Below are 26,047 nucleotides of genomic sequence, written 5' to 3' on the forward strand. Positions count from 1 at the left end.
TGGGGAAGGGGAGGCCGAAGGGTAGGAATCATTCCAGTTGGTAGGTGATTAGTAGGTCTTGGAGGAGGACAATGCCAGAATGGGTAAGGAGACCTCCAAGGTTTGTGAGGGGTTGTTTGGATGACCGGTCTCTGGGGACTTTGCACTGAGCAGCATTGAGGTCATGTGGGAAATGGGCCAGAAGGACTCCAGAACTGGGGCAGGTGGAGAGGCTACAGGCCCCCTGTTGCTCCAGGTGGCTGTCAAGGTAGCATGTCATCCTGCAGATGAGGATTTATGGGCCAGGTGTAGTGAGTTTATTGGCTTGGTTGTAATTGTTGCTTCTGCTGTCCTGGGCAGGTCAGGCTTGAGTGTGAGGGGATCTCGCTGAAGTCAGGGAGGAAGCTGGAAGCTGGAGAGGGGTAGAAGGCCCAGATGGTGTTGGCATCTCTCAGGCTCTTGGGAAAGATAGGTTCAGAGAACTTGTAAAAGGTCACCCCATCATAAAGCATGTCCACTTCTAGTGCTGGGCCATAGACAGTGCACAGAAGACGCCTGGCCTGCTCTGCCCTCCAGTACTGGGTGCTGCTGTGGATGCAGCTCCATTTCCACCAGGCTTTATTCCTTGTGTCCTTGGAGTGTCCCTTATGAGGCTGCGGAGCTGGCAGGTAATGGAGGCCAAGCTTTACTGTGCCCATGTCTCTCTTTACGACGCCATATTTTTTTAACGAGCTATGTAAATGTCTGCCAGTCGGTACAAAGTCAGGGCCTCCAGATGTTCCCTCCCCCCACCTGCCTGACCTTGTGTGTCTTGTGGGGAAGTTTTCTGAGGGCTGTGGAGTTGGCCTCCTTGTGGCCACTTGCTGGTTCAGTTTGAACCAGTGCAGGGGCTACTGCTGAATGACACATTTTGTGACCTTGGCCCTGTCACTTCCCTCCCTGCACCTCATCCACACAGTGGTAAGGCTGAGTGGTTCATGCTTTCTGAAACATCACGGTACCACTCTGCATCCCTAGGCTGTGGCTGGGTTCCTCCGAGACTTTGGTTTCTCATTGTCAAAACAGGCCGGCCACCACATCAATGCTGATGAACCCTGGGCCTGTGTGGACAAGAGAAGATCACAGAGAGGACTCCCTCCAGACTCCTGCCAGACCTTCCCTTCCTTTGTCTTCTTCCTATTGTTCTCTGGAATATTCTGCAACACCGTTCCCAGAAGGTGTCCCTACAGTACAGAGGGGCTGGGGAACAAGGATGGAGCTGATGGAGAGAACCAGGCTATGGTCCCTCCTGTTGTCCCTGCTGGGTATGGAGGCTGGACTCCTATGGGGGAAGAGAGAGTCTGAGATTGTGCAGGGGCAGCCCCAGTCTCTGTGTCTGCAGAGGTCCCCCCAACCTTCCCTGGCATACTAACAGCCAGGGTTAGGGATACAGATTATGTCATAACAGGAGGCCATAAATCCCTTTGCAGGCTGAGCAGCCAAACTCCCGGGGAGAGCTCTGGCCACCTAGGACTGCCTTGCATGGTCATTGTGTCCCCAGCTCCTAGCAGATGCTAAGACTAGATTGCCAGGCCTTTGGAGCAGCTGCTAAGCCTTATGTCCTGTATTCTGATCAGAGTTCTATATGCTGCAGAGGTGCCAGGTAGCCTCGGAGAATCAACTGGTACAGATATTGACCATGAGTGTTCACACAATAGCATGTTTGCCACCAACACCTCATTCATCCATGGAAGAGAGATGGAGGTGGTGTAGCTGTGCCCGCTTCATGGATGAGAAGTATGAACTGGGAGTCGTTCAAAAATGAGTCCTGGCTTTCAGACCTACCTCGAGATGGGCCTAGGCATCCTTTCTACCCCACAGTGCTCCAGGTTCACCTCTGAGAGGGGTATGTTGGAACCTCCTCGGAGCGGGGTTAAAGGAGAGGATATAGGGACGGCTTGTAGCCTAGTTCCCACATAACCCTTGTTAAACTGTGGCTGCCAGGATTACTGCCCCTGCCTCTGCTGCCGCCTGCCACAGAAAGGACATGGTACTTGCCAGTGAGTCTCAGCTCTCTATGGTCCCTGCAGTCATCACTCTTGGAGACCCCCACTCCTGAGCAAACTCTAGAGGCCTCTATCCACAGATACATCCTCCAAGGACAAAGAGACTATAGATGTTGCTGTCGAGGTCAACTTCCATGCTGTCTGCAGCACCCTTCAGGTCTTGCTTGTCATCTAGTATGAGTATGCAGCTCCTCCTGTCAGGCTAGACCCCTCTCCCCTTGAAGTGGAGGAGCCTGTGACACACCTAGGCAACAGGAGTCCAGATGTTCATGCGGAACATTCTGGCCAAGGCTTCAAGATACTTGGTGGCTTCTGCTACACTGTGGTAGAGTCAGGCCCCCGAGAAGATGTTCTGCTAGTCTCGGGCAGACCATGTGGAAACAGAAGCCAGTTGTCCCCAGTCTTTCCAACTTCCCTTGATAAGGTGGCAGACATGGTCAGAAGCCACCTTGGGTCTTTTAGCTCCAGTCAAGTATCCCTGGTAGATGTCCCACAGGGCAGAGATAGGCTGCTGTCCTCCCCAAACTCTGCCGTAGTTCCAGAAGGGGGACTATCAATACATGCTGTGGCTTCAAACCACTAAGTTTTGGGGGTAGCAGTGTAGAAACAGGAAATTCTACCCCAACCCCTTAGCCCTTCTGTGACTTCTTTACCCAAATTTGGCCTCTGTAACTCCTTAGCCACAGCTGATTGGATAAGAGACAAGCACCTTACTCTGAGGCAGCCAAGGTATTGGCTGGTAGGTGACCAATCAGATTAATTTCCTTTGGGACTATGAATGGAGAGATAAGAGCTGCCAATAAGTCATACTAGGAAGGAGGCTGGAGCTGGGGGTTTCCTAAGAGCAGATGGAGGCCGGGAAGTGACTTTCTATCTTGCATGGGCTGTTATCACAGGAGGGTGCTGACTCCCTGCGTGTCTCTGCTATCCTTGGTTTTGTGGTTTGTTTTATCTCCACTCACTCCGAGCTGGCCTGAACTCGCCTAGATCCCCAGCCTATACTCCTGGGATTACAGGTGTAGAGCACCACGGTTTCACCAGGGATTGAACCCGCGGCCTTGTGCATGTTATATAAGCACTCTACCACCTGAGCTACATCCCGGCCTCTATTCTCGTCTTGTGGCACAGGAACCCTGGCATCAGGCCTGAAAAGTCTCAAAGCCTCTTGGCCAGCTGGTAACGGAAGTTCCCCAGGGACTCTGACGTCAGTTGTTTGTAGCCCTTCTCATAGGTGTGACCCTGTCCTTTAGGGCCTTTAGGGCCTTTATGGCTGTTCTGTCCTAAGCAGGGAGACTGGTGGCCACGTCTGTTCCTACTCCCCACACAGTTTGGCCTCCAGGAGCCACGTGGAGGGAATGACCAGGTTTGGCTTCTAACTGACCCCACCACGTCCTATAAAGTCCCTGATATTCCAGCTCCTGGGTTCAGCCACCAGTCCCCTGCTTGCCCACTAGGCTAATGACCGCAATCATCAGTGTTTCCCAAATTATATATGACCTTTAATATTCTCAGACACACTAAAAATAGGATTCTCAACCCTGTTTTATACAGGGGTCTCAGTGGTGATGTCTGACTTTAAAGCCTGTGCTCTGCCTGCCTCTGCTGTGTGACTCTGGTGGGTTACTCTCCCTCTCTGAGCCTCATCTGCCATATCAGGGGAAAATAGAAGGTGCTCGCTGCTCCGTCTAGGGCTTACCTCCTCCGTATCAGCTTGGCCCAGTCCATTCGCTTTGTGAGGGTGGTCCCACCATCTTTGTCTCTGTCATGCCCTGCTCCTGGAACTGGCTTTGGTTCTGTCCCCTGGAAAATGGGTGGACACTCAGGATTCCAGATCTTGTCCTCTCTACCCCAGGAGCTTCCTACCACTTCTTCCCTTAGTCCCAGGTGAGAAGGTCAGCTGGGTGCAGCCCCTTGCCGCATCTGGGGCGGAAGGACATCCTGGCAGGGCTACAGTTCAGCCCCTGCCACATTTGGGATGGCAGGACACCCCTGCAGGGTCACAGGTGCAGTTCAGGACCCCAGAATTATGATAGGGTGTAGGGGGCCAGAAAGTCTTTGGTTCTGTCTGCCTGTAGGTTCAGGTTCCAGGCCAGTGTCTGTGCATCCTTGGTGGGGGTCTCCGCTGTTCCTGTTCCCTTCAGAGACTACTGGGCACAGAGAAGTAGACTCCCCAGTCAGGCATCCCAGGATGCCCCCCTGAGCCTTAGCAAGGCATAGGGTAGTGATGTAGAAGAGTGTCCTCTTCCACAGACGACACTTTTCACAGTGAAAAGAGGCTGTGCTGAGACCCACCAGCTTTCTAGCTTCCAGACAGCCAGCCCTGTCCTATGACCCTGGGCACTCCTCTCCCAGACTGACTCTTCCCAACCTGATAGGAACCTAAGAATTTTCCCAAGTCCCTGTGTTTCCATGGGAACCGTTTCTGTCCCAGTAGCCAGAAGTAAATTAGCGCCTTGGCCCTGTTTAGCAGCACCTGCGGCATCCCAGAGATCATGTGACAATTCCATATGAGCCTCTTGGAGAGGACGGAGGGTGTACTAGCTCAGCCTCCAGACTGGGTAGCAGAGAGCCTGGGCTCTGATCCCTCTCAGGAGATGACAGGCCTGCCAGGGTCTTGAAGCATCCTGCAACATGACTAGCCTCTTGGATGCAGACCATTTCCTTGCTAAGGATCCTACATATCCCAACCTCTCCGGTTTCCCACTGAGTTCTCTTGTCCCTGCATGGCTGAGAAGCCCTGTGCCAGGCTGAGAAGGCTATGGCTCTGAGAGTCTGGAAGCAGACCCCGGAACTGTCACTCGGAGGCTGACTGGCTTCAGCTAAGTTACTGCCATCCTGGGCCTCATCCTCTGTATGTGCACAAGAAGGATTTAATCCTTCTCACCAGCAAAAGCAGTGAGATCAAGGCTGGGCATGGCACACACGTTTAACCCAGCATTCAGGAGGCAGAGGCAGGTGAGGAATTGAGGCTTGGAGAATAATCCTGACAATTGAACGTGGACACAGACCTGACCTCGGACCTCGGAATCTTATAACTACCCATCTGCTTCCTCTAGGGATCTCCACCGAGTCCTAAAGGAGGTCACCAGAGGGCTCAAGCCTTGTCCAGAACCAGGGCAGTCCTGGGCATTGGTTAGGAGAACAGGCTGGGGCAAGGCTGGCTGTAGCCCTAGATATCAGCTGAGCTGGGAGCAGAGTCATGGCAGTGATGCCTGAGAAATGAAGGAAGGACGGATGGGACGGATGGACAGACTGACTGAGGGCTCATTTCAGGCTCTCACCAGACACGCTGCTCACTTCCAGGTCTTGGCTTGGAGGTGGGAGCCCATTGGATGATCTGCATTCTGGCAGTTTCTTGATGATAAGGACTGAACTCCCTATTGCTCTCTGTGCCCCTTGGTCTCTGCGCTGCTATAGCTAAGGCCAGAGGATGGAGGGGAGGCAGGAAACCCTGGACCCACATAGGGCTGAGCAGAAGCTGTCCGTAGAAGAAAGCACCAACTTGGAGTAGAGAGGCCAAGTGTCCCCGGCCCATCCCTCCCTGCCCAAACACGAGACATAGTGAGTGCTGGGTCTGCAGACCCGAGCTGCAGTTAAGCTTTGCCGAAGGGCCCATGGATTCTTTCTAGGAAAGTGACAAACAACCACTGTTGCCCAGAGCAACCCTCTCCATGGCTGATTTGGTTTGAACAGTATGGTCCAGGTTTTGTCTGGCTCTCCTGGTTAGCTCATGGGCGGTTGGGTCCAAGTCCCAAATTTGAGCGCTCCCTGTCAAGCCCAGGATAGGCCCAGGGGATGGCCTAGTGGGAGGACTGACAGCGCTGGGTGACAGGCTGTCTCCAGACAGTAGTGGATATAAGACTTAGAGCCGGCCCTCTCAATATTGATACCCATCCAGTCCAAAGTTGGCTTCTGTCTGGGGGCCTCCTGGGCAGAGGTAGAAGAACCTACCAGCCCAGCCAGTGTCCTACGAGGAGCTGCCCCCGTCCCCCAGCCCTGACCCCATGGGGATCCCATCCCACAGTGAGAGAATAATGACCATAATGAGAGCAGTCACCCACACACATGTGCACAGCGCTTTACAGGTTACAAAGTGGTTCACATACATCATCTCATCAGTTCCTCACAACAGCCCTGTGAGGTAGGCAGGGCAGGGATAATGTTCCCATTTGTACAGATGTGGAGACTGAGGCCCAGAGAGGGCCAGTGACCTGCTTGAGTCACACAACAGTGAGCAGCAGAGCTGGGACCAGAGGAGAGGACTCGGGCCTGCCTCTGGCTCCTGACTCTCTCCACTGACCGTGCTGTTCCCACAGGAGGACCCCAGCCCGTCCCAGTTTCAGCCACACCCGAGCCTGGCCCCCCCCACCTCCCCTTGGCAGTGCAGCCTGGCAGCCAGCAGACAAGCCCCACCCACACTGGGCAGTCCTGTCCCCTCCCCTACTTCCTGTGAAAAGCCAGCTGGAGCTGGGTCCTGGAGCTGAGCTGCCACCCATGGCTCCAAATGGCACCTGGCAGAGTGGGCCAGAGGGTGAGGCTGGAATCTCCTTCCCTGTTTTCCTGAGTGATCCCTCCCCACGGGGGAAGAGAAGAGAAAGGAGGAAGAGGAGGAGGAAGAGAAAACAAGAAACTGAGTTGGAAGAAGGCCTGGGGCCCTCAGGACGTCAAAAGTTTGCATTCCGACTAGCTATAGGAAATAGTTTTTTTCTTTTTATTATTTCAAGTTTTCATAAAAATCCATAATTATTGAAACCCAAGTTACAGAGGAAGTTTGTAACTTTTTTTTTTTTTTAATTGTATTGACTCTGCCGCGTGTCGGTTCGTCGGCTTTGGATTCGTCTGTCAACTCTGGCCCCTGTGTAGATGGGGTCCTCAGGCCTGGCCTTCTGAAGTCCTGGTAGAAGGAGGGCAGGCGGTGAGGGCTGGCGAGGCAGCAGGGGCACGTGGGGGGAGGGGAAGGGTGGGGGAGGAGGGCAGAAAGGAGGTGGGAAGGCCTGGGAGTGAGTGGGCAGCAGCCCGGCTCCTTCCCTGCCCAGTGTTCCCCCGGGGGTCCCTGTGCCCCAATCCCTCCCCGTCATTATATCATCTTCATGTTGAACTTGCGGGGTGCATCGGCCGAGCTGATGCCTGCGTCCGATTTCCGGGGCACATACTCAATTTCGATGTTGTGCTTTGTGTTGCCTTTGCCCCGGCTCCAGAGAAACAGCAGCACCAGGCAGAAGAGGACAACGCCCAGGAAGGAGATGAAGCCCATGGTGGTGGCAATGATGAGCGTCTTGATGTCGAAGGGGAAAGGCACGGTGGCGCGGGTGCTGTTGGCCTCTCCCTCGCCTGGCTGGTTGGAGATGAAGGCGAACGTCTTGTTGGGTTGATGGGGCCAGTCGGGCGAGTAGCTGCGCACATGCAGGTGGGCAGGCATGGAGTCGTTGCCGCCAGCATTAGCTGCGATGCACAGGTACGTGCCGTTGTCCTGTACCTGGGCGTAGCGCACCTCCAGCGTGCCATCAGGGAAGACTGTGAGCCGCCCATTGCTCTTAGCTGAGACCAAGTGCTTGCGGGGTGAGAGCCAAAGGATGGCGGGTGGAGGGTCGCCGTCCGCTCGGCACACAAACTGCACCGTGTGGCCCTCATCTACAAATACCTGCTGCGCCTTGCGGTCCCGGATGTGGGCCCGGCGGCAGGTGAAGTAGTTGGGTAGGAGAACATCTGGAAAGTCCTTGAACTCCTTGCCCTGGACGAACTCGGGTGTGGCGCAGGTGGGTTGCTGCCTGTTGAAGTTGAGCCGCCAGCGGCGCCGGAAGACCCACAGCAGCCGGCAGTCACAGGCCAGGGGGTTGGAGTCCAGGATGAGCGTCTCCAGGTTGCCCACGGAGTGGAAGGCAGACTCCTCCAGGGTGGTCAGCTGGTTGCCAGAGACATTGAGCACACGTAGGTAGTTGAGCCCACGAAAGGCATAGGGCTCCACCACGGCCAGCTGCCCACCCACCAGCTGGATCTCCTGCAACCGCAGCAGCTCATGCAGCATGGAGCCCTCGATAGTACCAATGGGGTTGTAGGAAAGATTGAGGAAGCGGAGATAGACCAGATGGCGAACGGCCAGATAGGGCACGGCGGTCAGGTTGCAGTGTGTGATGGACAGGGATGTCAGGTTGAGGCCGTAGAGGCAGTTGGGGGTCATGGTGTCCAGGTAGGGCCAGTGGGAGATCTCCAAGACCTTGAGTCGATACAGCCTTTTGAAGGAGTAGTCCCTGATGGCGTTGATGTTGAGATGTCGTAGCCGCAGGACGATGAGGCCATGCAGGTGGGAAAGCGCCTCGGTGGGGATGGAGGTCAGATTGCATTTCTCCAGAGTCAGCTGCTCCAGGCTGTTGAGGCCACTGAAAGCTCGATGGGAGATGTAGACGAGGTCATTGTCACCGACCTCCAGCGACTTGAGGTTGTATAGGTCTTGGAACATGTAGTCCAGCAGGATGACAATCTTGTTTTCACTGATGTCCAGCTTGGTCAGGTTGCTGAGGCCGGTGAAGACACCCAACGGGATGAGCTTCAGGCGGTTGCTGCGCAGCCCCAGCGTCCGAAGGTTGAAGAGGTTGTTGAAGGCGCCGGGTTCCACGGCGCTCACGATGTTCTCATTGAGTTCCAGTTCCTCCAGGTGTGGGAAGCTGGCAAACTCGTCCTGGTTGAGCGTCTTGATGCGGTTTTTGCCCAGGTCCAGCAGACGAGTCTCGGTGGGGATGCCCTCGGGCACTGCCACAAAGCGCTTCCGGTGGCAGAGCACCGCTCGGTCCTGTGCTGAGCACTCGCAGCGGGGCGGGCAGCCTGTGGCAGAACCTGACAGCACAGAGCCCAGTACCAGCAGGAGGATGGGCTGCCAGCAGGCCAGGAGGGGGCTGGGCATGCTTCTCATGCCCCCCGCCAGCATCCTCTCGCTCACCTGCAGCAGGAAGCAAGCAGAAGACAGAGGCGGCAGTGAGCAGGCAGTACTTGGCTGGACCCCACCTCACCCCCATCCCAAGTGGGAAGGTTGCAGGGGAAGGGCAATGCCATCTTCTTTAGGGACCGCAGACAGTTTACTCTAGGCATGTCCCGAGTCTCAGCTCACCCTGGGCCTTATCAGTGATAGTCAGTCTTGGTGAGCCACCCAGACTCACAGAGGCTCAAAGGACTCAAGGCCAGGTTCCTGGGAATAGCCCTGAAGGGGATGGGAGAGCACAACTGGACCCAGTCCACAAGGCAAGGGCTCCTGAGGCTGCTGGGTACTCTACCATGGTAAATACCATGATACATTCCACCCAACTCTGCCACTGAATCCTAGCTGGCTTACAAACCCTGGGTACCTGTAAAAGGTACCAAACGTGTTCCAGGATGGGGTGCCACCCAGAAGCCAGGACCCAGCCAGGAAGTCTCTGCACCTGAAGATCTCACCTGGGTCCTGTAAGCCCTGGACTACCTCTTCTACAAGGGTAGATCCCTGATCGGATCAGCTAACTCAACCCAGGGCAAGAGTGTTTCCTTCATCCTGACCTTAACCCTGCCACTCTTTCCAGACTGTCACTTCTGCAGACTGCAGGAGTCCTGGTTTGAAGACCAGCTAAGCCAGAGAAGACTTAACTGATTCCCAAGATGAAGGATTGCCCCTTCAGAAATTCTATCCCACCACCAAGCTCCTCCAGTTCTTGGTCTGACCGCTAAGACCAGGATAGGAGGTCTTACGCCCGTACTTTACTACTGCACATACAAGGCTGGTTAAAGCTAGATCCTAAGACATGCTGAACAGGCTGGGAGGCTGCCGGAGGCTGCAGATGGAGTGAGCCCTGCATACCTCTCCCGATCCTGGTACAGCCTGCCTTGCCTTCTACTCCCTCTGTGGGAACTGGCCTGGAGATGGGATAGGGAGGACCCAAGAGGGCTTCAAGGATGTACCAAAGCAGCGGCCCACTGCATCCTTCTACTGCCAGTGGGATGAAAATGCTACAGTGCTTATCACCTGGCTTCTGGTGCAGCTGGGCTGAACTGCTGCAATTTAGTCCTATACCCATGGCCCTGTGGAGCCTACTGCAAGACGGGAGGCCAGGCTTGGGAGTCCCGTCTGTGCCCAGTTTGGGCTCTTCCCTACCCCTTGACACAGCCTCTGCCTTCAAGACACAATTTATCATAATTGTCATCCATTAAGACAACTGAGGCTCTGAGAATGTGACTAGCACTCAACCAGTAGCAGGGACCAATCTGGACCAGAAGCTCTGGCTCCACATGCTTTCAAATGCTCTGCTGGTCTTCAAGAACTGACAGGTATTTCCTGGCTGTTGATCGACTAAGTGACTGATTAACCAGCGAGAACTCATGGTGTCACTGACATGTTATGGAATCTGCACAGTTTTGTTATCCCCAAGGGTTTTGTGGCCCTCCCCCTTCCTCTCCCTCATTCTCTCTCCAGATTCTTCTGTGTCTGAGCATCTCCCTGCCCTGCCCCCAGAGAACTATTTTCCACAGTCACACATGCTCCAGTGACCCACCAGAAAAGCAAACATCCTGACGGGCGATCAATAAGTAATTGGGCCATAAGCTGGGGTTGGTATGGGTGTGAGGCTGGGGACTTCAGGAGGCAAATAGGACTTTTAGCACCCATCTCGGGCCTGGGCTAGCCTGGGAGCTTCTAGAGGAGGCTGAAGAGAGAAGGGCGGCATAAGGACCCCAGATGTTGACAAGCCCTCTTGCACATGTGTACAGCATCCACCCACCTCCTCGCCCCACAGAGCCACACAGCTGTATCTACTTTGTCCTGCACACCCTGCCTCTAAGCAGTCTCCTTTTGGAGAACTGTCCCAGCTGCCTTGCCAGCCCTGTACCCCAAAGACCACCTCCCCCGTGAAGTCCTCCCTGAGGCATCACTTGCCTACAACGCGGACACACTTGATTCTTCCTTGCACCAACATGTGACTGCCGTGTGGCGCACCTCATTCTAATGGCCGTTGGGCCAACTATGCAAAAAGTTAAGGCACAAGGGGGTGACAAGAAGAGAGGAATGGGAGTCAGCTGGGGACAGTGCCATAAATGCCCTGCATTAAGAACAGAGGAGAGCATCCAGCAGCCGAGCAAAGGGAGAAACATGCTCTCCGGCCACCATGTGATGTATAAGCAACTCTGGGTCACACTGCCACTGTCCCAGCTCCATCTGTCTCACCTGCTATAGGGAAGGGCGCAAGAACACTCACGGGTGAACATTCTGTGGGAGGCAACATGTGATCAAGATGGAGTTGTTATAGGTAGTGGACGGCCCTCTGCCGAGGCTGACCTTGGTGCAGGCCCACTGAACAATGAAACCTGGGGTCTGTGAAAATGTTGGTGGGAAAGTTAGGCAGCCTTGCCCGATAGAGCTACCGCCCCAAGCCAGGCTGTTTGCCACAGAGCAGTGACCATGTACCATGAGGTCAGGAGAACTCCCATGTCAGACCCTCTGAATTGTCTTGTTCTACTACTGTGTGAGCACGTGTGTGTGCATGTTCATGTATGTGCACATACAAGTGGAGGCCAGAGGTCAACATCAGATGTCTTCCTCTGTCACTTTTCACCATAGTTTATGATACAACACCTCTCACTGAGTGGGGAGCTCACGAGTTTAGCTAGTCTGGCTGACCAACAACCTCTAGGGATCCCTGCCTCTACTTCCCCAGCACTGGGACTATGGGTGAACATCGCTGTACTTGACATTTTATGTGAGTGCTGGAGATCTCATCTCTGGTCCTTATGTTTGTGTGTCAAGCATTTTACAGTCTGAGCTATCTCCCCAGCCCTTCGTTCTGTCTTTTACAGGTGGCTGGCTGTCCTGAAAGGTAGGGAAACTAAAGCTCTGAGAGGCGAGGATGCCTGTCCATACCGGCATAACAGACAGCTGAGCATGTTGGGCAGAGGTTCCTAGGCTCACACCCCCACGGGGTCCTTGGCAGTATAACATATTGGGTGGGGGGCCATGTCTTGAGAGGGTCACCCAGGCTGCTCACCACCAGGCTCTGGCAGTCCAAGGCTGCTCCTGTATTTTCTAGGGTGCTTTATGCTTTTTAATCAGTGTTTTAATTTGAATCCTTGCCCACCTCAAGGGCTTCTCATGAGGGCAAGAATTCAAAATTGGAACAATAAATACAAAGAAAATAAAGCTCAAAGACAGGCAGGTGGCAGGCAGAGGACAGTAGTGCCCAGGGCATGATGCCCAGACCCTGCGGTGGCCTGAGTCCTCCCCGAAGCAGGGCTGGGGAGGCAGCTGAGCCATCAGTGTAGTTCAAGACGAGCTCTGAACTGTCTGCAGTAGGGATGGCTGGGTTGCCAGCACCACCCACACCTGTCCTCATGTCCGGGGACAGGCATGGCCTGGCTCAGTGTTGCCTGACACTGGCCATTTGCAGTTCTCTGCAGCAGCCTGATGGCTGCCCTGGGCAGTGCCCCTCACTGAAGAGACACTGGGTTTCAGAGTCTCCCAGGAAACTGATGCTTGAAATGCTGGACAGTCAAACATCCTTGGCTGGGGACAGAGGGGGCTGAAGACCTGGGATGAAGTTCATCCAGACTGGGAGGATCCATGTGAGGGTGGCCCTGGGCTGTTCAGTTCTCCTGATTGTAGAGCCACCCTGGGACTCTGGTGGGGAAGGTAAGGTGTGGGATTACTCATGCATGGGCTGCGGTCATGTTGTCCCATAGGCAGCATTGCCTGGTGGCAACTGGGTGCAGCTCTGAGCCAGGTCCACAAGTCAGTCAGAGGTCTGCTCAGAAAAGGGAAGGAACACTGGAGAGCCCTGTTGTAGGCTGCATGGGCGGAGCTTTGCACACTGGCTGAGACCCTGGAGACACTGTTCTCAGAAGGCATTTCTCACTCATTTTACAGCTGAGAAACTGAGGTCCACGAAGGGAACGCACTTGTGCCAGCTTAAGGCCACGAAACCAGAGGGTAGCAGGGCTCAAGGCCACGAAACCAGAGGGTAGCAGGGCTCTGTCCCTCTGGTGGGTCTGCTGGTCTCTGGAGAGCCGGCTGAGTGCGTGTGTCCTGGGGCAGAGGAAAGCTGCTGGCCCTCAGAGAGCCATGCCCAGGTGGTTAGCCCTTGCAGTAGATGGGATACCTGGCATGTGTTCAGCGACTGCCAACTTGGGTTCCTGTGAACCCATGCTTCTGTCTGGACTCAAATCTCCCCTCATTTGGGGTGAGTCGCAGCACGGGTGGAAGGCTTAGTTATACTGGGTTCTCCGGGTTCCCACATAGCATTCCTCAGGGACAGCAGTCCCCCGTGTTGTCCCTGCTCCCCCCAGGGGTGACTTTTTTACAGAGCCTCTGCTCTATGAGGCTGGGCCTGAGCCCTCTGAACAACAAAGTTTTGAGATTCTTAGGCTGGTAGGTGGCCTGCACACTTCCTCTCTGGGAACAAGGCTGGTGACCAGCGGTCATACTGCCCTGAAGCCTACTGTTCCCACAGCTGGGCTGCAGTAGAACAGCTGGCTAGGGAATCCCCAAAGTGCTCAGGCCCGGCCTCATTGTTCATAAAGGACCATGTGTGAGAGCAAGAAACGGGAGGGTGGGGTTAAGAGAGTAGGGGTAGAGGCAGACAGAGAAGCAGGAGGTGGGTGAGAGGGGCAAAAGTCAGGGAGAGGCCCAGGCTGGGTGACAGATGCCTTTAATCCCGGCACTCCAGAGGCAGGGGCAGGCGGATCTCTGTGGGTCCCAGGCCAGCCTGGGTGACATACGGTGAAAACCCTCAAAAACCATCAGAAATAGATGGGGCCACAGCCTGCGTGCTAATCCAGCCCCGTCTGGCTTCTACCTCACATTGTGTGGCGTTCAGTTGTAAGACTGGGGCCTCTTAAGCTACCTCGTTCTCACCATCATCCTTACAGTGGGTTTGATCAGTTAACCATCTTCAGGTGCGCAGACAGAGACTAACACAAGCGAGGGGACTCAGGTCACCAAAGAAAAGATGCCAGGCAAAGTGTGGGCTTCTCAACTGAAGCCCTGCTCTAGAGCTGCCTTGCTGGGGCCTCAGTGTTGCTGGGCCCATGTTGTAGCATGAAAGCGCCAGTTACATGTACCTGTTCATGGGCAGCTAGGACCAAGTGGCCCTTCTAGAGACAATGCACAATTACCTCCTGGTTCCTCCCTCCACCGGTGCCAGAGATCTGCCCAGCCTTCACCACCTTGCTGCTGTGTGGGTGTGGGCACTCCTCCCCCTTGTGGGATTCTCTGGACCATGGCTGCTAGTGCTCCCTCCTTCTCACTTTCTCTGTGGCTCCCAAATTAAAATGCTGAACTAGATCTCATTCATCTCTGCACCCCTAGCCTCTCCCACCTTAACTAATCAGACGACAGCCCTGGAAACACTAGACAAAATTCAACCCTGTCCTCCAATGCTTAGTCTAGGCTCGAGAAGGGATTCCGGGAGGAGAGAGGATAGCAAGGCTAGGAAGGAGGAGGTGGCTTATGGCCAGGTCAAGCTGAAAGCATGCAGGACTCCGATTGGCTTTTCTCCTGCCCCAGATCCTGGCCCAGTCCCTGGGCTCCTTCAAGACACTGTTCTGGCTGTCCTGACTCATCCCTGCTGAGCTGTGAAGAGCAGGTAATGGATTAAGAAGGAGCTGCTAATGGGGGAATGTAGTGTTGGTCTGCAGGGCTAGGCTAAGAACCAGGAGCAGGCCACCTGGGCACAGGGGAGGGGACCCTGAGAGGAGGGTCAGCAACCAACCTGAGCTGCAAGATCAGTGCTGTTTTTGCTGGCTAGAACAGTCCAGTGTGTCCCCTCCTGGCTAGCACTGTCTCTAGCTATACACACCCTCCACACACACACCAAGGGGAGAAAAAAATGTCAACCTGGAAGAAATTGAGGTCATGTCTTTTGTTGTGCATAATTATTTTCCTCTTGCTCTTGGTTCTGGCAAAGAGTTGCTAGGTTTGCAGGGTGTGTGTGTGTTATGTATGGTTGTGTATGTGGTGTGTGATGTGTATGTATGTGTATGGTGTGTATATGTGTGTGTGGTTGTGTGTGGTGTGTGTGTTATGTATGGTTGTGTATGTGGTGTGTGATGTGTATGTATGTGTATGGTGTGTATATGTGTGTGTGGTTGTGTGTGGTGTGTGTGTTATGTATGGTTGTGTTTGTGGTGTGTGATGTATATGTATGTGTATGGTGTGTATATGTGTGTGTTGTATATGTGTGTGTGGTTGTGTGGTGTGTGTGTGTGTACATATACAGGTGGGGGGCAGAGAGGATGCTAGAGAGCATCAAATGCGTGACAGAGAAAGAATCTCTGTGTGTATGTGACACACAGAAAACACCAGTATACATGTGTGACACAGAACACCAATATGTTTGTAGGTGATGGAGCACCTGGCCTGGTGCCAGTAGCCCTGTCTCTCTGGCACACTGAGAAATCCAGTCTCTTCCTAAGTGTGCCCACTTGGCCTGTGGAGCAAGGCTGGATGGAGGGTACCAACTGGGCTGCTCACCTATCAGCCTTTTAGGACAAATGAGGTTGGGCAAGGCTCCAAGCACCCTGGCTATCCTGAACTCTGGGTTGCCCTGATCAAGCACCTGGCCCCTGAGTGCAAGGGAGGGAGGCCCCTGCCCATTCGACCCAAGCACAGCCAGTCTCAGGAACTGCCAGCCTTCCGGCCAGCCCACAACCTCAGGCCATTTAAGGGATAAATTATGAATTTTAATTGTCAAAGCATCTTAGTGTTTAAAGGCTTCTATATATAGGCTCTGCCCTCCAGGAGTGGCCAGCTTAGAGAGGAGCAGGGATTGGGCAGGGCCTAGAGAAAGTCAACTGTGGTGACAAAGGGCTCACGGGCTTTATCCTGGATTCCGGCCAGGGCACCTCACCCTGCTGTGTGATCCTGGAGGACTGGATCACTTTTGGAGCTTGCTGCTCTGCAGGGTCACCTGTGCTGGGCCTGACTGAGTAGACAGCACCCCCTTCCTTGAATAGGAGCTGTCCCTTGGGTAAAGAGACCTGGCAAGGGCCTATGTGAAGTGTTGGCAGGGAGGCCAGAAACCCAGATCCTGCACCCCAATGACCTTCTGAGCTGAGATGCCAACCTAGGCTCCCAGGGACAGAAAGACGCCCTGAAGGCCCCTACCCCATCCTCCCAGATACCCCAGCCTACCCCCACCTGGGGAGTCCCAGGCCTCAGGCCTGAGAGGGATGGATGCAGACTCACAGATGAGAGCAGGCCAAAGCAGAGGGAAAAGAGTGGGGCAAGCAGCAGGGATTGGGGTGGGTAGCAACTGGATCAACATGGCAGTGGTGGCTGGGAATCCTCCTACAGGGCCCCTGGCATCAAGCATCCTGTGGAAACCACAGCTACCCACCAAGGCCGGTGGAGTCATTAACCCCCATTTTGTGGTTAAAACATTGGAAACGGTTGGGTGTGGTGGTGCATGCCTTTAGTCCCAGCACTTGGGAAGCAGAGGCAGGGGGATCTCTGTGAGTTTGAGGCCAGATTGTTCTACATAGTTCTAGGCCAAACAGAACTATATATAGAGATCCTGTCTCAAAAGAAAAAAAGAAAAGAAAAAAAGAAAAAGAAAAAGGGGTAACACAAAGAGGTTCTGTGAATCTGTTCGCGGTCACAGCATGGCAAGAACTCTGGAGAGTCTAAACTCTGCCTCCCTCCCCACAGTGTCTTACAAAACATTCGGACAAAGAAAAGCAGTGTTCACACAGCCAGGCAACTGGTGGCATCTTCACAATTAGGAGGATTGGTATAATTATCCTTGTTCTGCTGATCAGAGGGCTAAAGCACAGAGAAGGCATACAGTTCGCTGAAAGTCACACAGCCACAAGGGGCAGAGCTGGGATTCCTTAGACCCCAGCTTGTCCTGATCACTCTTTTAGAGACCTCTGAGATCCTGAAGGGCTCTTACCCCTTGAGACCACAATGTCTTCCTTTGCAGCGGGGCAGGCAGGCTTTGTGCTGCCCTCTCACCATGCTGGGCACAGAGAGCTCATGAAGAAGGAAGGAAGGCTTTTATGCTGAGCACAGGATGGCCCTCCTGGCCCTCAATATATCGACCCCACTGAACTGATGAGGAAACAGCCTGGGATGTTAGTTCAAGGCACTGTGCTAGTCTTAATCCAGAGGCATTCCATTTTAGAGACCATCACACAGACGAGCAATGATGTCAAGAGCACCAGCACCGTCCATGGCCCACAGAATCTCAGGCTGGCCTAGGAAGGCCCACCGGCAGCTATCTTCTCTGCCATTCCAATGTGGCCACCCCGCTCATGGTGGAGCTAGGTCATGGGTGGATGATGGTTTGGGATATTTGTGCTTCACAAAGGGGGAAAAAATAAGCCCCTGATGAATCATAAAGCAAAGTGTGATGAGTTACTTATGATCAGACAAACTATAAACAAAAACACTACCCTTCCCCTGGTACTGGCTGGTCAAGCCCTCTCTGTTCAACAAGTCCTGGTCAGTCCCTTGTGAACGTCCATCATTCCAACATGTTGAGCTCATGCCAGGGAGCTGGTAGATCCTCTGCTTGGACACAGGCTATGCTGGGCCCAGCTCAGGCCCAGCTGGGAGACCCTAAGGTTGCCCTTGCACAACCCCATATGTGGTGAGGAGAGTGAAAACCTTGCACACCTCTAAGAACTGTGTCAAGTGTCCAAGGCTGGTGCAGAGAGTGGAGCCAAGGGAGGTGGAAGACCTACCTCGGCCCCACTGTGAGCAGTCTGTCATGGGAGGCTTGCAAGTAGAGGCCTTTCTGGAAGCTAGATCTTAGCAGCCTCTCTCAGCTCTAAGATGCCCACATCTTGGATTCAAGCCAAGGGACTAGAGATAGCCAGGCCCCCAGCTGTAGCTGCAGGTCTGCTCAGGATCAAGCAGAAAAGGGTTGTTTGTCAGGCCCCGCCCCCTTCCCAGGCCGAGAGTGATTCTCTGCAGAGGGAAGCAGAGGAGGTGGAAGGGAGAGATTAATTCCCTGAAATGGAAAAAAAATAGAAAAAAACACACACACCACACACCCTAATAACATGTAATAAGAGGTTGGAGATGAGGAACAATGCCCTGGTAATGTCACCCTGGCGGCAATCAATTTGGGTGTCACATGAAATAGGCATAATTATTCCGCCAGCCCTGGCGCTTGTCTCTAACCAGCTCCAGGGGCCCAGGCCTGGGCAGGGAAAGGGGGGTGAAATCAACTGTGGGTACATCAGGCTGGCAGGGGGAGGTACTCCAACTTGGCCTGCTAGTACCCAGCTTCTTAGCCCCTCTGGTGGGTCTTGTGGTTTAGACCCTTGGATGCCCAGGAGCTATCTTGCTTGGTCGCCCTTCATTCGTTTGCTTGGACAAGAGCAATCAGAGAGGGCCCCCAGGGAGTTGTGAATGCCAGGGGCAGGAGCACACACACGTTTCATCCAGCAGTTGGCCACCACATTCTCGCTAAGCACTCACCAGTGCCAGGCCGCATGTCAATGCCAGGGTGCAGGAAGGGGAGCTGCAGAGAGCTGAGCAGAGAGAGAAACACAGGCTCCCTGTAGCTCCTGAGCTAGGCAGCCCCTTCCTATCCTGAAGTGGACCCAGAGTAACTGGCACCCCCTAAATGCTTCCTTCTTGTTCTTGCTGCACAGGGATGCAAGTCTTACTTGCTCTGCCTTCATTTCCAGTTCCTTGCGGAATCCCCCTCCCATCACTCCTGCCCACGCCTGAGTGCAGAACTTTTACGACAATATCCCCATTTCAGAGGAAACCGAGTTTCGTGGGATAATAACCACTTAGTGAGGTCCAGCCCACACTGGACGCTGCCTGTCTCAACCCCCTTTCAGACGCCATAAACCTTGAATCCGAGAAATGCAAATCAAGGCTATAATGAAATCCCAGTTTACACTCATTCAATCAGGAGAAACCAGGACAGTCAGTAGACAGCATGGACTTGTCTGGGGATGGAGAGGGTGGGAGGAGCACTCGTCCCCTGTGGGAGAGGCATAAAGTGGTCCAACCAATTTGGAAAACACTTTGGCACAGTTCCTAGGAAAGCCGAACATGGACATGCCTTTCAGCCCAACAGATCAGGGCACTTCCCACACTGCCTCAGCAGACAGGGCCAGGGGGGTTGTGGCAGCACCATCTCTAAGAGCCAGAAAGATGAACAACCGAAATGCTCATCAACGGGAGAGCCACGAATACATTGTGTTACATTCAAGCAACAACCAAACCCATCAGAGAAAAATGAATGGGTGCTGATATCCACTATCATTTGCAAAAATATGATAATGAATGAAAAAGTCAATTCCAGAGGACTGCATGCCATTTATACTTTATATAGAGTTAAAAAATAACGAAAATGCCACAGTTCTTATATATTATTTTGTTTTGGTGCTGGGTCCTGAACCCAGGACTTCATGAATGCTAAGCAAGTGTCCCACGACTGAGTTACACCCTCAGCCCCAAACACAAGAGGCAAGAGAAATTTAAATACAGAGTGCAGGGTGGCAACTGCCTCATGAAGAGGAGCTGAGGATGAGGCATGGAGAAGACACAGGAAGAGGCAAAGGCTGAATGTTGAAGCTGGAGAGTTGGAGCGTGTGTTCACTGTGTTATCGTGAGCACTACTCCTATTTATTTTATTATTTTTGTGTGTGTTACTGTGTAGCCTTGACTGCTATAGAACTTACTATGTAGAAGAGGCTGGCCTTGAACTCACAGAGATCCGCCTGCCTCTGCCTCCCAAGTGCTGGGATTAAAGGCGTGCGCCACCATGCCCAGGCAAGTACTACTACTACTACTACTATTACTATTATTGGTTTTCGATTATTATTATTATTATTATTATTATTGGTTTTTCGAGACAGGGTTTCTCTGTAGCTTTGGAGCCTGTCCTGGAACTAGCTCTTGCTGACCAGGCTGGCCTCCAACTCACACAGACCCTCCTGCTTCTGCCTCTCGAGTGCTGGGATTAAAGGCCTGTGCCACCTCACCCCCACAGCGAGTACTACTTACAAACGCATGGATCAACAAATGAACAGGCTAGGCCTGAACAGTGAGAACAGCCACCTCCCACGGTCAGAAGGAGAGCATGTTCGTGTAAACCCATGCCTGCAAGATGGGGGGCTTTGGAGAGGTCACTCCACCCTGCTGGTTGTTTTCTCTGCTAGAAAACTAAATCTTGGCACTACCTCCAAGGAGAAAACCGGAAGCACATCTGATATGGACTGTGAGCAGCTGGCACTCATGAAGCACTCACGGCTAACTGCCACCGTCTCCATTGAGGGAGATACTATAGTTAACTCCACTTTATTGGAAAGGACATGGGGGCCCAGAGAGATTAAGTAAATTCCCCAAAGTCACAGCACGAGGCAGTGGTGGAGCTAAAGCTTGAACCAGGCCTGCGAGTGCAGAGTCCACTCTCACAGTGGAGCGACGCTGGAGAAGCTGAACACTCGCTGCTCCGCAGAAGCGCAATTGACCCGCAGCACTCAAGGGTATTCACTTAACCATTCATTCACATAAACAAAGGTCAGAATCAAGAATGCCTCAGGTGTGTTTGGAAGTGACCCTGCCTTCTCAAAGCTTTCTTCAGAGAGTCTCCTCTCATTCTGGAAACCCCTGCTTCCTGTGTCTCTGGAAAACCTCCAGTCACCCTCTTCTAAGAGCCTGACTCCATCAGCTCCCACAAAGAACCGCCCTCCTTCTTGAGAATCTGCCTTGGCTCTCCCCAGTCTCTACCTGGGACATCTTTAGCGCTTATCTTGCCCTACCCATTCTTGCAGCTAAGGTCTCCATGGCCCCTACAGGTTGTCCTTGCCAGGAGGTCCTAGGGCCTCAATATCTTGCCCATGCCCGGAGGTTTGCCTAGGTATTCAAGGTAATCAATAGGATCTAGGTAGGAGCCGAGCAGGCAGCTACCAGGATGTACAGAGTAAATGCATGAATGAATGGGCTGGCATGCCATCATGTGTAAATCAATGTGGGTACTTAGAGCAGCTAGGGGACGCTTCTTGAAGAAGAGAGCCCTTTGAAGAAGGATGCTAGACCAAGCCAAGGGAGGATACAGGCATATGGGGAAGAACTGGCAGGGAGAGAACAAAAATACGATCAGTGGTCATGTTCTGGGAGGGGAACCTGGAGCTGGAAAGTCACACACAGGACTTCCTGGAGCCAGGAAAAGGTCCTACCCTCCCCACCCCACCCCCAGGGCCAGCCTTCTACTTTCACGAGCATCTAACAGAGGCTCAGCTGAGCCATCCTGGATACAGGTCCTGCTTAACTTTTTTTTTCTTTGCTAAGCAACAGCCCATTCTGGAGGAGGAGGAGGATAGTGACCCTCTAAAAAAACCAAACAACTATCTAGTGTGAGAAACGTGTGTTTAGGGGCAGGGACAGAAGAGATGACTCCCCAGGATCAAAGAGGACCGTGACAAGTAAAGCAGTCTTGTGGGATCCCTTCACCCACAAAGCATCAAACCTTAGCGCGCAGCACACACCCATCCCGTAAAAGCTGTTTCCTAAACCTGCATTTACTCCAGGTCTAGGGAGCATCACAGTCTTGATGGAACCCTACGCGGGGCCATCTCACACTTCACCCAGGACTGGAGGAGGGGGCACAGAGACAAGAGCTCCACGGGGTCCTGTCCTTCTTTGGCTGAGTCTCCTCAAGGAGGCAGCTGGGTGTTGCCCTCAGATCTTGCGATACCATGCCCCCTTTTCCCTGGCACCTTCAGCGTGGCCCCAATGCCTTCTTCACCTCTCCTTTCTGTCACCTCAGGCTTGCTTCCCAGCAAACCAGGTGCTAGCACCTTCCCAACGGCTGAGGACTCTGCACCCCTCTTGGCCTACACAAGGACAAAGGGCCAGAAGCAGTGGAACACCCTTCCCCTCATCAGCAGCCCTCAGTGGGTGCAGGGAAGCCCCAGGTTATCTGCCTGCTTGGTGCTCCCCTGGCACCAAGGCCCGGCGCTGGAGTCGTTGGCATAATGGACAGCAGGGCTGAGCCCACAACCGAGAACCAGGAGAGCCGGGCGCCCTCTGGCTGCCCAAGCCCAGCCAAGGCCTGGGGGAAGGCTGGACTGGCAGAAAGGGGCTGGCCCAGATGGTCCTGCCCCCACCTCAGGCCTCTTGCACTCCCACCCACCAGGGCAGAGCTGTTCCTATCTTCCATGTGCCCTGGTCGCCACTCCACCCACCCACCACAGGGCCTTTGAGAACAAAGGGGAGGTGCCGCCACAAGAGCTGGTCAGGGGCTGGGCAGAGACCCCAACAATAAGAGACCCAAGGGACTGCTCACCTGCCTGGTCCCACCCCTCCTCAAAGTGGGACCCACCTAGAGAGAAACATCTTCTGGGGTATCTCAGAGGGCAGGAAGCCCAAAGCCCACCCAAATAGGGTGTGTTTGGGCACACACCGGAGGAGGCTCCTTTCTCACCTCCCCCTTTTTAGCAGGCTTCCACTTCCCACCCATTTCCCAAGGAGTGAAAAGTGGGGCAGGAGGAGGTGAGAAGCCCAGCTGAAGGAAGACAAAGGGGAGCCCCGAAGGTTCCTGGGTCTTCCTCAACTGGACTCCCTCCCTCCCTTCTTCCCCTCTCCACCTTCCTTCCACCTGGGAGGAGCCAGAAAGGAACCAGAAAGAGGTTGGGAAGGCTCCTGAGGAGAGAGGGGCAATCCTAGCTGGAGCCTGAAGAGAAACTGCTCCCTAGTTGTGTCCCCAGACTTGGGGGTGTTAGCCAGGGCTGGGGAGGTGGCCTCTGGTCCACTGAAAGGGACTCGTTCAGGGCTAAGAGAGCATACCCTCCGGGTGACCAATGCCCAGAATGGGAGGGTGATTTAGGAATGGAACGGAGTGGATCTCTCCTTGACCACGGGTCCCAGTTTGCCAACCCGAGCGATCTGTAAGGGCCAGCAGAAGAAAAATGGGAAAATCATTTGAAACTTGAGGTTCAGGCCTGTGACCCCAAGGGGGTCTGGGTGGTACAGGATGTCCTACATAGCCCCAGGGGGGTGAAGCTTGGAGCGGACAGCTGCTCCCAGAGGCACTCACCGCAGGGCTGCCGACTCGGGCTCGGCCACCGTGGAGGGGCTCACCTGCATCTCGGGCGCGCTGTCCGTCCGCTCGGCTCGGTCACCAATCGCATGTCTCTCTTGCCGGCGCAGCCCCAGCCCCAGCCCAGCCCCCCTCCTCCGTCTCCTCCTCCAACACCTCCGCCCGGTCCACGCGCCCTCGCAGGGCTGGCCGTCCGTCTGTCTGTCCTACGCGGGCGGGAGCCCAGCCAGCCCCGGGGCAGGAGCTCGGGAGTCGGGGGCGGAGGTCGCAGCCGAGGCGGGCTGAGGAGCTGGCGCGCTCAGGACGCTTGGCGCGGGCTCCGGGAGCCTAGCTCTGTCCCTCGGGCCGGCCGGGAGCCGCCGCCACCGCCTCTACCGCTGGGGCCGGGGTCGAGGCCGGGCGCTCTCCGCAGCGGGGCCGGGGCCAGGGCTTGGGCCGGTGGGCAGCTGCCGCGCATGCTGCTCAGAGCCCCGAGTCGGGAGGGGGGCCCGAGCGGCGCGGGTGGGGACTCCGCGCGCTCCGGGACCGGGACGGGTCCGGGTCCGGCCGCCGCCTGCGCTCCCGCCCGCTCCGGCTCCCACGCCGGCTCCCGCTCGGGCTCCGCGCTCTGCAGCGGCGTGGGGAGGGAGCGAGAGGAGCGTGCAGCGAGCCAGGGAGGGAGGAGGGACAGAGAAAGGGAGGGAGCTAGAGAGCGAGCGCAAGAGCCGGGCGGGGGAGGAGAAGGCGCGGCCGCAAAACCTGGGTGGGGGTCCTTCTTTCAGAGAACCGGGCGAAGATCGAGGAGCACCCCAGCAGCTGCCCAGCACCCAAGGGGCAGCGAGAGTGGCAGCGGGGCGCAGACGAAGAGCGCTCCCGGGCCGGCGCCCCTGTGCTCCCGCCCTGCACCACGCAGTGCCCCTCTGGGTCCCAGGCTCCGGCTAGTCTCAAGCCAGCCCGGCCTGCGGTCTTCCTAGGGAGCGTGCACCCATTCGCGTGTGATTGTCACTGACCACATGCATGTGCATGTGAGCGCGTGTGTTCACACGTGTTAACTGGGGTCACTGCACACGGATGTGTGGACCGACACACGCACGTGGACAGACAGCCCCCCCCCGACCTGGCCAGGGTTGTTTAGAGGACGGCGTGAGGAGGGTCAGGCCTTGACCCCTCCTCTCGAAATGTCTGGGACCCCCACCCCCACTCCACTACTTCCTAGGGATCTTGGGGCGAGGCTTGCAGAACCGGAAGCATAGGAGGGCGGTGTGGAAGCCGAGCTTTCTTAGCGGGTCTACCCGGAGGCCAGGTCTAGAATACACCTTTGCGTTCTGGTCTCCACCCCGTCGGGTTTCCTGTCCAGCAGAGGGCAGCAGGCCTCTCTGGCAGGCTCCTGAAGGTGGCACTCTACCAAGCAACCAGCAGAGGGCAGCACAGAGCCTCGGTCTGGGCTTAGCTATTCACCACCTAACTCCCTAAAAAAAATTCCGAGTTTGGTGGATCCTGGCCTCGGATCATATCTTCAGTTGGCCCCAAAGAATAAGATCTTTACATAGAGACCCAGACCTTTCTCGGGCCACAGACGCAGAGACTAGCCTGGCAGGGTGGGTTGGCAAATACTGAAGCAGTCAGACAACCCATTAGAGCCTCACATTCTTCTACTGTACGCCCTTCCCATCTGCTCGAAGCCAGATTCCCCTTAAAACTATGCCAGTTTTATTCTAATAACCATCAATGAAGATGTCACAACGCAGAGGCCCCTTCTCCCCATTAGCACCTCAACATTCCTGAGAGATTGTGGGGATGCTGGCAGACAAAGAAGGAAGCTGAGCTGGGAGGGAAGAGGCCCATCCAAGGCCTGTCCTTTTCTAGGGTGGGCAAGGACCCCGCTCCCAGTACCTCACTCTCCTTCCAAGGAACCAGCCTGACATTTCAGAGATGCCTGGCTGGTCTGGAGAGGCCAACCCCAGGTTCCCACCCCCCAGCGCTGCCTTGATTTCCACAGATCAACTTCACACACAGTCCAAAGAGTTGCACAAACCTGTTCCAGCGAACCCGATTCTGGATACCTCTCATCCTCACTGCCACACCACTGCTTGGGACACTCCCGCCTTCTGTCTATGGCCATCCTTAGCTCAGGCCTAGCTAGAACCCCTTCCTCGCAGGTGTCGGCGATGCTCCATGCATCTTACATTCTTCATCCAACAACCTCGGGAAGAGACACTATTATTCCCCTGTGACAGCAAGCAGGAACCCCAGTCTCAGAGAGGTTACGTGACTTGGCCACGGTCACACAGCTTGTAAACCGTGGAAAGGGAATTTGAATGGCTTTCCAGGGCTGAGTAAACCAGTGGGAGGCAGGCTTGGCAGAGGGACTTACTTGTAGGAGGGGAGGTGGGGCGGCCACACGAGTCCCCTCCCTTCCAGAGCCCAGTGCAGGCAGTTCGCGGGGCCCCCCAATTCCGTGATCCTAGCACCCCCTTTCCAGTCTCCCCAGCTCCCCCACCCCGGCTGTTTGTGAGTTACGGGTGAGCTCCCGCCCTCCCGCGCCGCCTCCTCCCACAGCCCGACAGGAATAGACGCTCTCTAGCTCCTGCGTAAAGGCTCTGCCAGACCCGTTGCGGGGCGGGGGCGGGGGCGGGGGCTATTCCTGGTGCGGCGACTGACGCAGGCAAGGCGCGGCCACCGCAGATCTCCGCCCCCGACTCACCTGCTTCCAGCCTCAGTGATCTGGTCAGAGAAATGGGGGAGAGTCCATCACCCCCATCCTCAGTCTCCAGTTGCTGGATGAGGAAGCTGGTGTATCAGCCCGGGGTCTTGTGGTGCACACCTACTCATCGTCTCTCCGTGTCCTGGGGCGATGGAGATAACACCCCAGCTACCTCCATTGTAAGCAACAACCCAGACATTGTTTTTTCTCTATGTCTCCTGAAGAAAATGACTCCTCTCACCAGTGGAAGGAGAGGATTCAGCTAGGGCCTGGTCGTTGACCATGTCCTTCTGACCCATAAGGGAGGAGGCTAACCCTGGGCCCCC

General features: G+C 54.9%; 1 protein-coding gene across 9 annotated transcripts in view; it reads right to left on the reverse strand.

The window, feature by feature from the left end:
* Nucleotides 1-6,077: 6,077 nt before the first annotated feature.
* Nucleotides 6,078-26,047, reverse strand: part of Lingo1 (leucine rich repeat and Ig domain containing 1) — a 182,946-nt gene continuing 162,976 nt past the window's right edge. For 6 of the 9 annotated variants that reach the window (XM_057768215.1, XM_057768212.1, XM_057768213.1 and 3 more), the window contains one exon: nt 6,078-8,958. In XM_057768215.1, coding sequence (XP_057624198.1) covers nt 7,102-8,946 — 1,845 coding nt within the window. In that variant the 5' untranslated portion in view covers nt 8,947-8,958 and the 3' untranslated portion in view covers nt 6,078-7,101. Of the gene's footprint in view, nt 8,959-23,035; nt 23,945-25,052; nt 25,258-26,047 lie in introns of those variants that run through there. The other 3 variants (XM_057768208.1, XM_057768216.1, XM_057768209.1) reach the window with 3 other exon arrangements.

The sequence above is a fragment of the Chionomys nivalis genome, chromosome 4 (assembly GCF_950005125.1).
Source record: "Chionomys nivalis chromosome 4, mChiNiv1.1, whole genome shotgun sequence".
NCBI lineage: Eukaryota > Metazoa > Chordata > Mammalia > Rodentia > Cricetidae > Chionomys > Chionomys nivalis.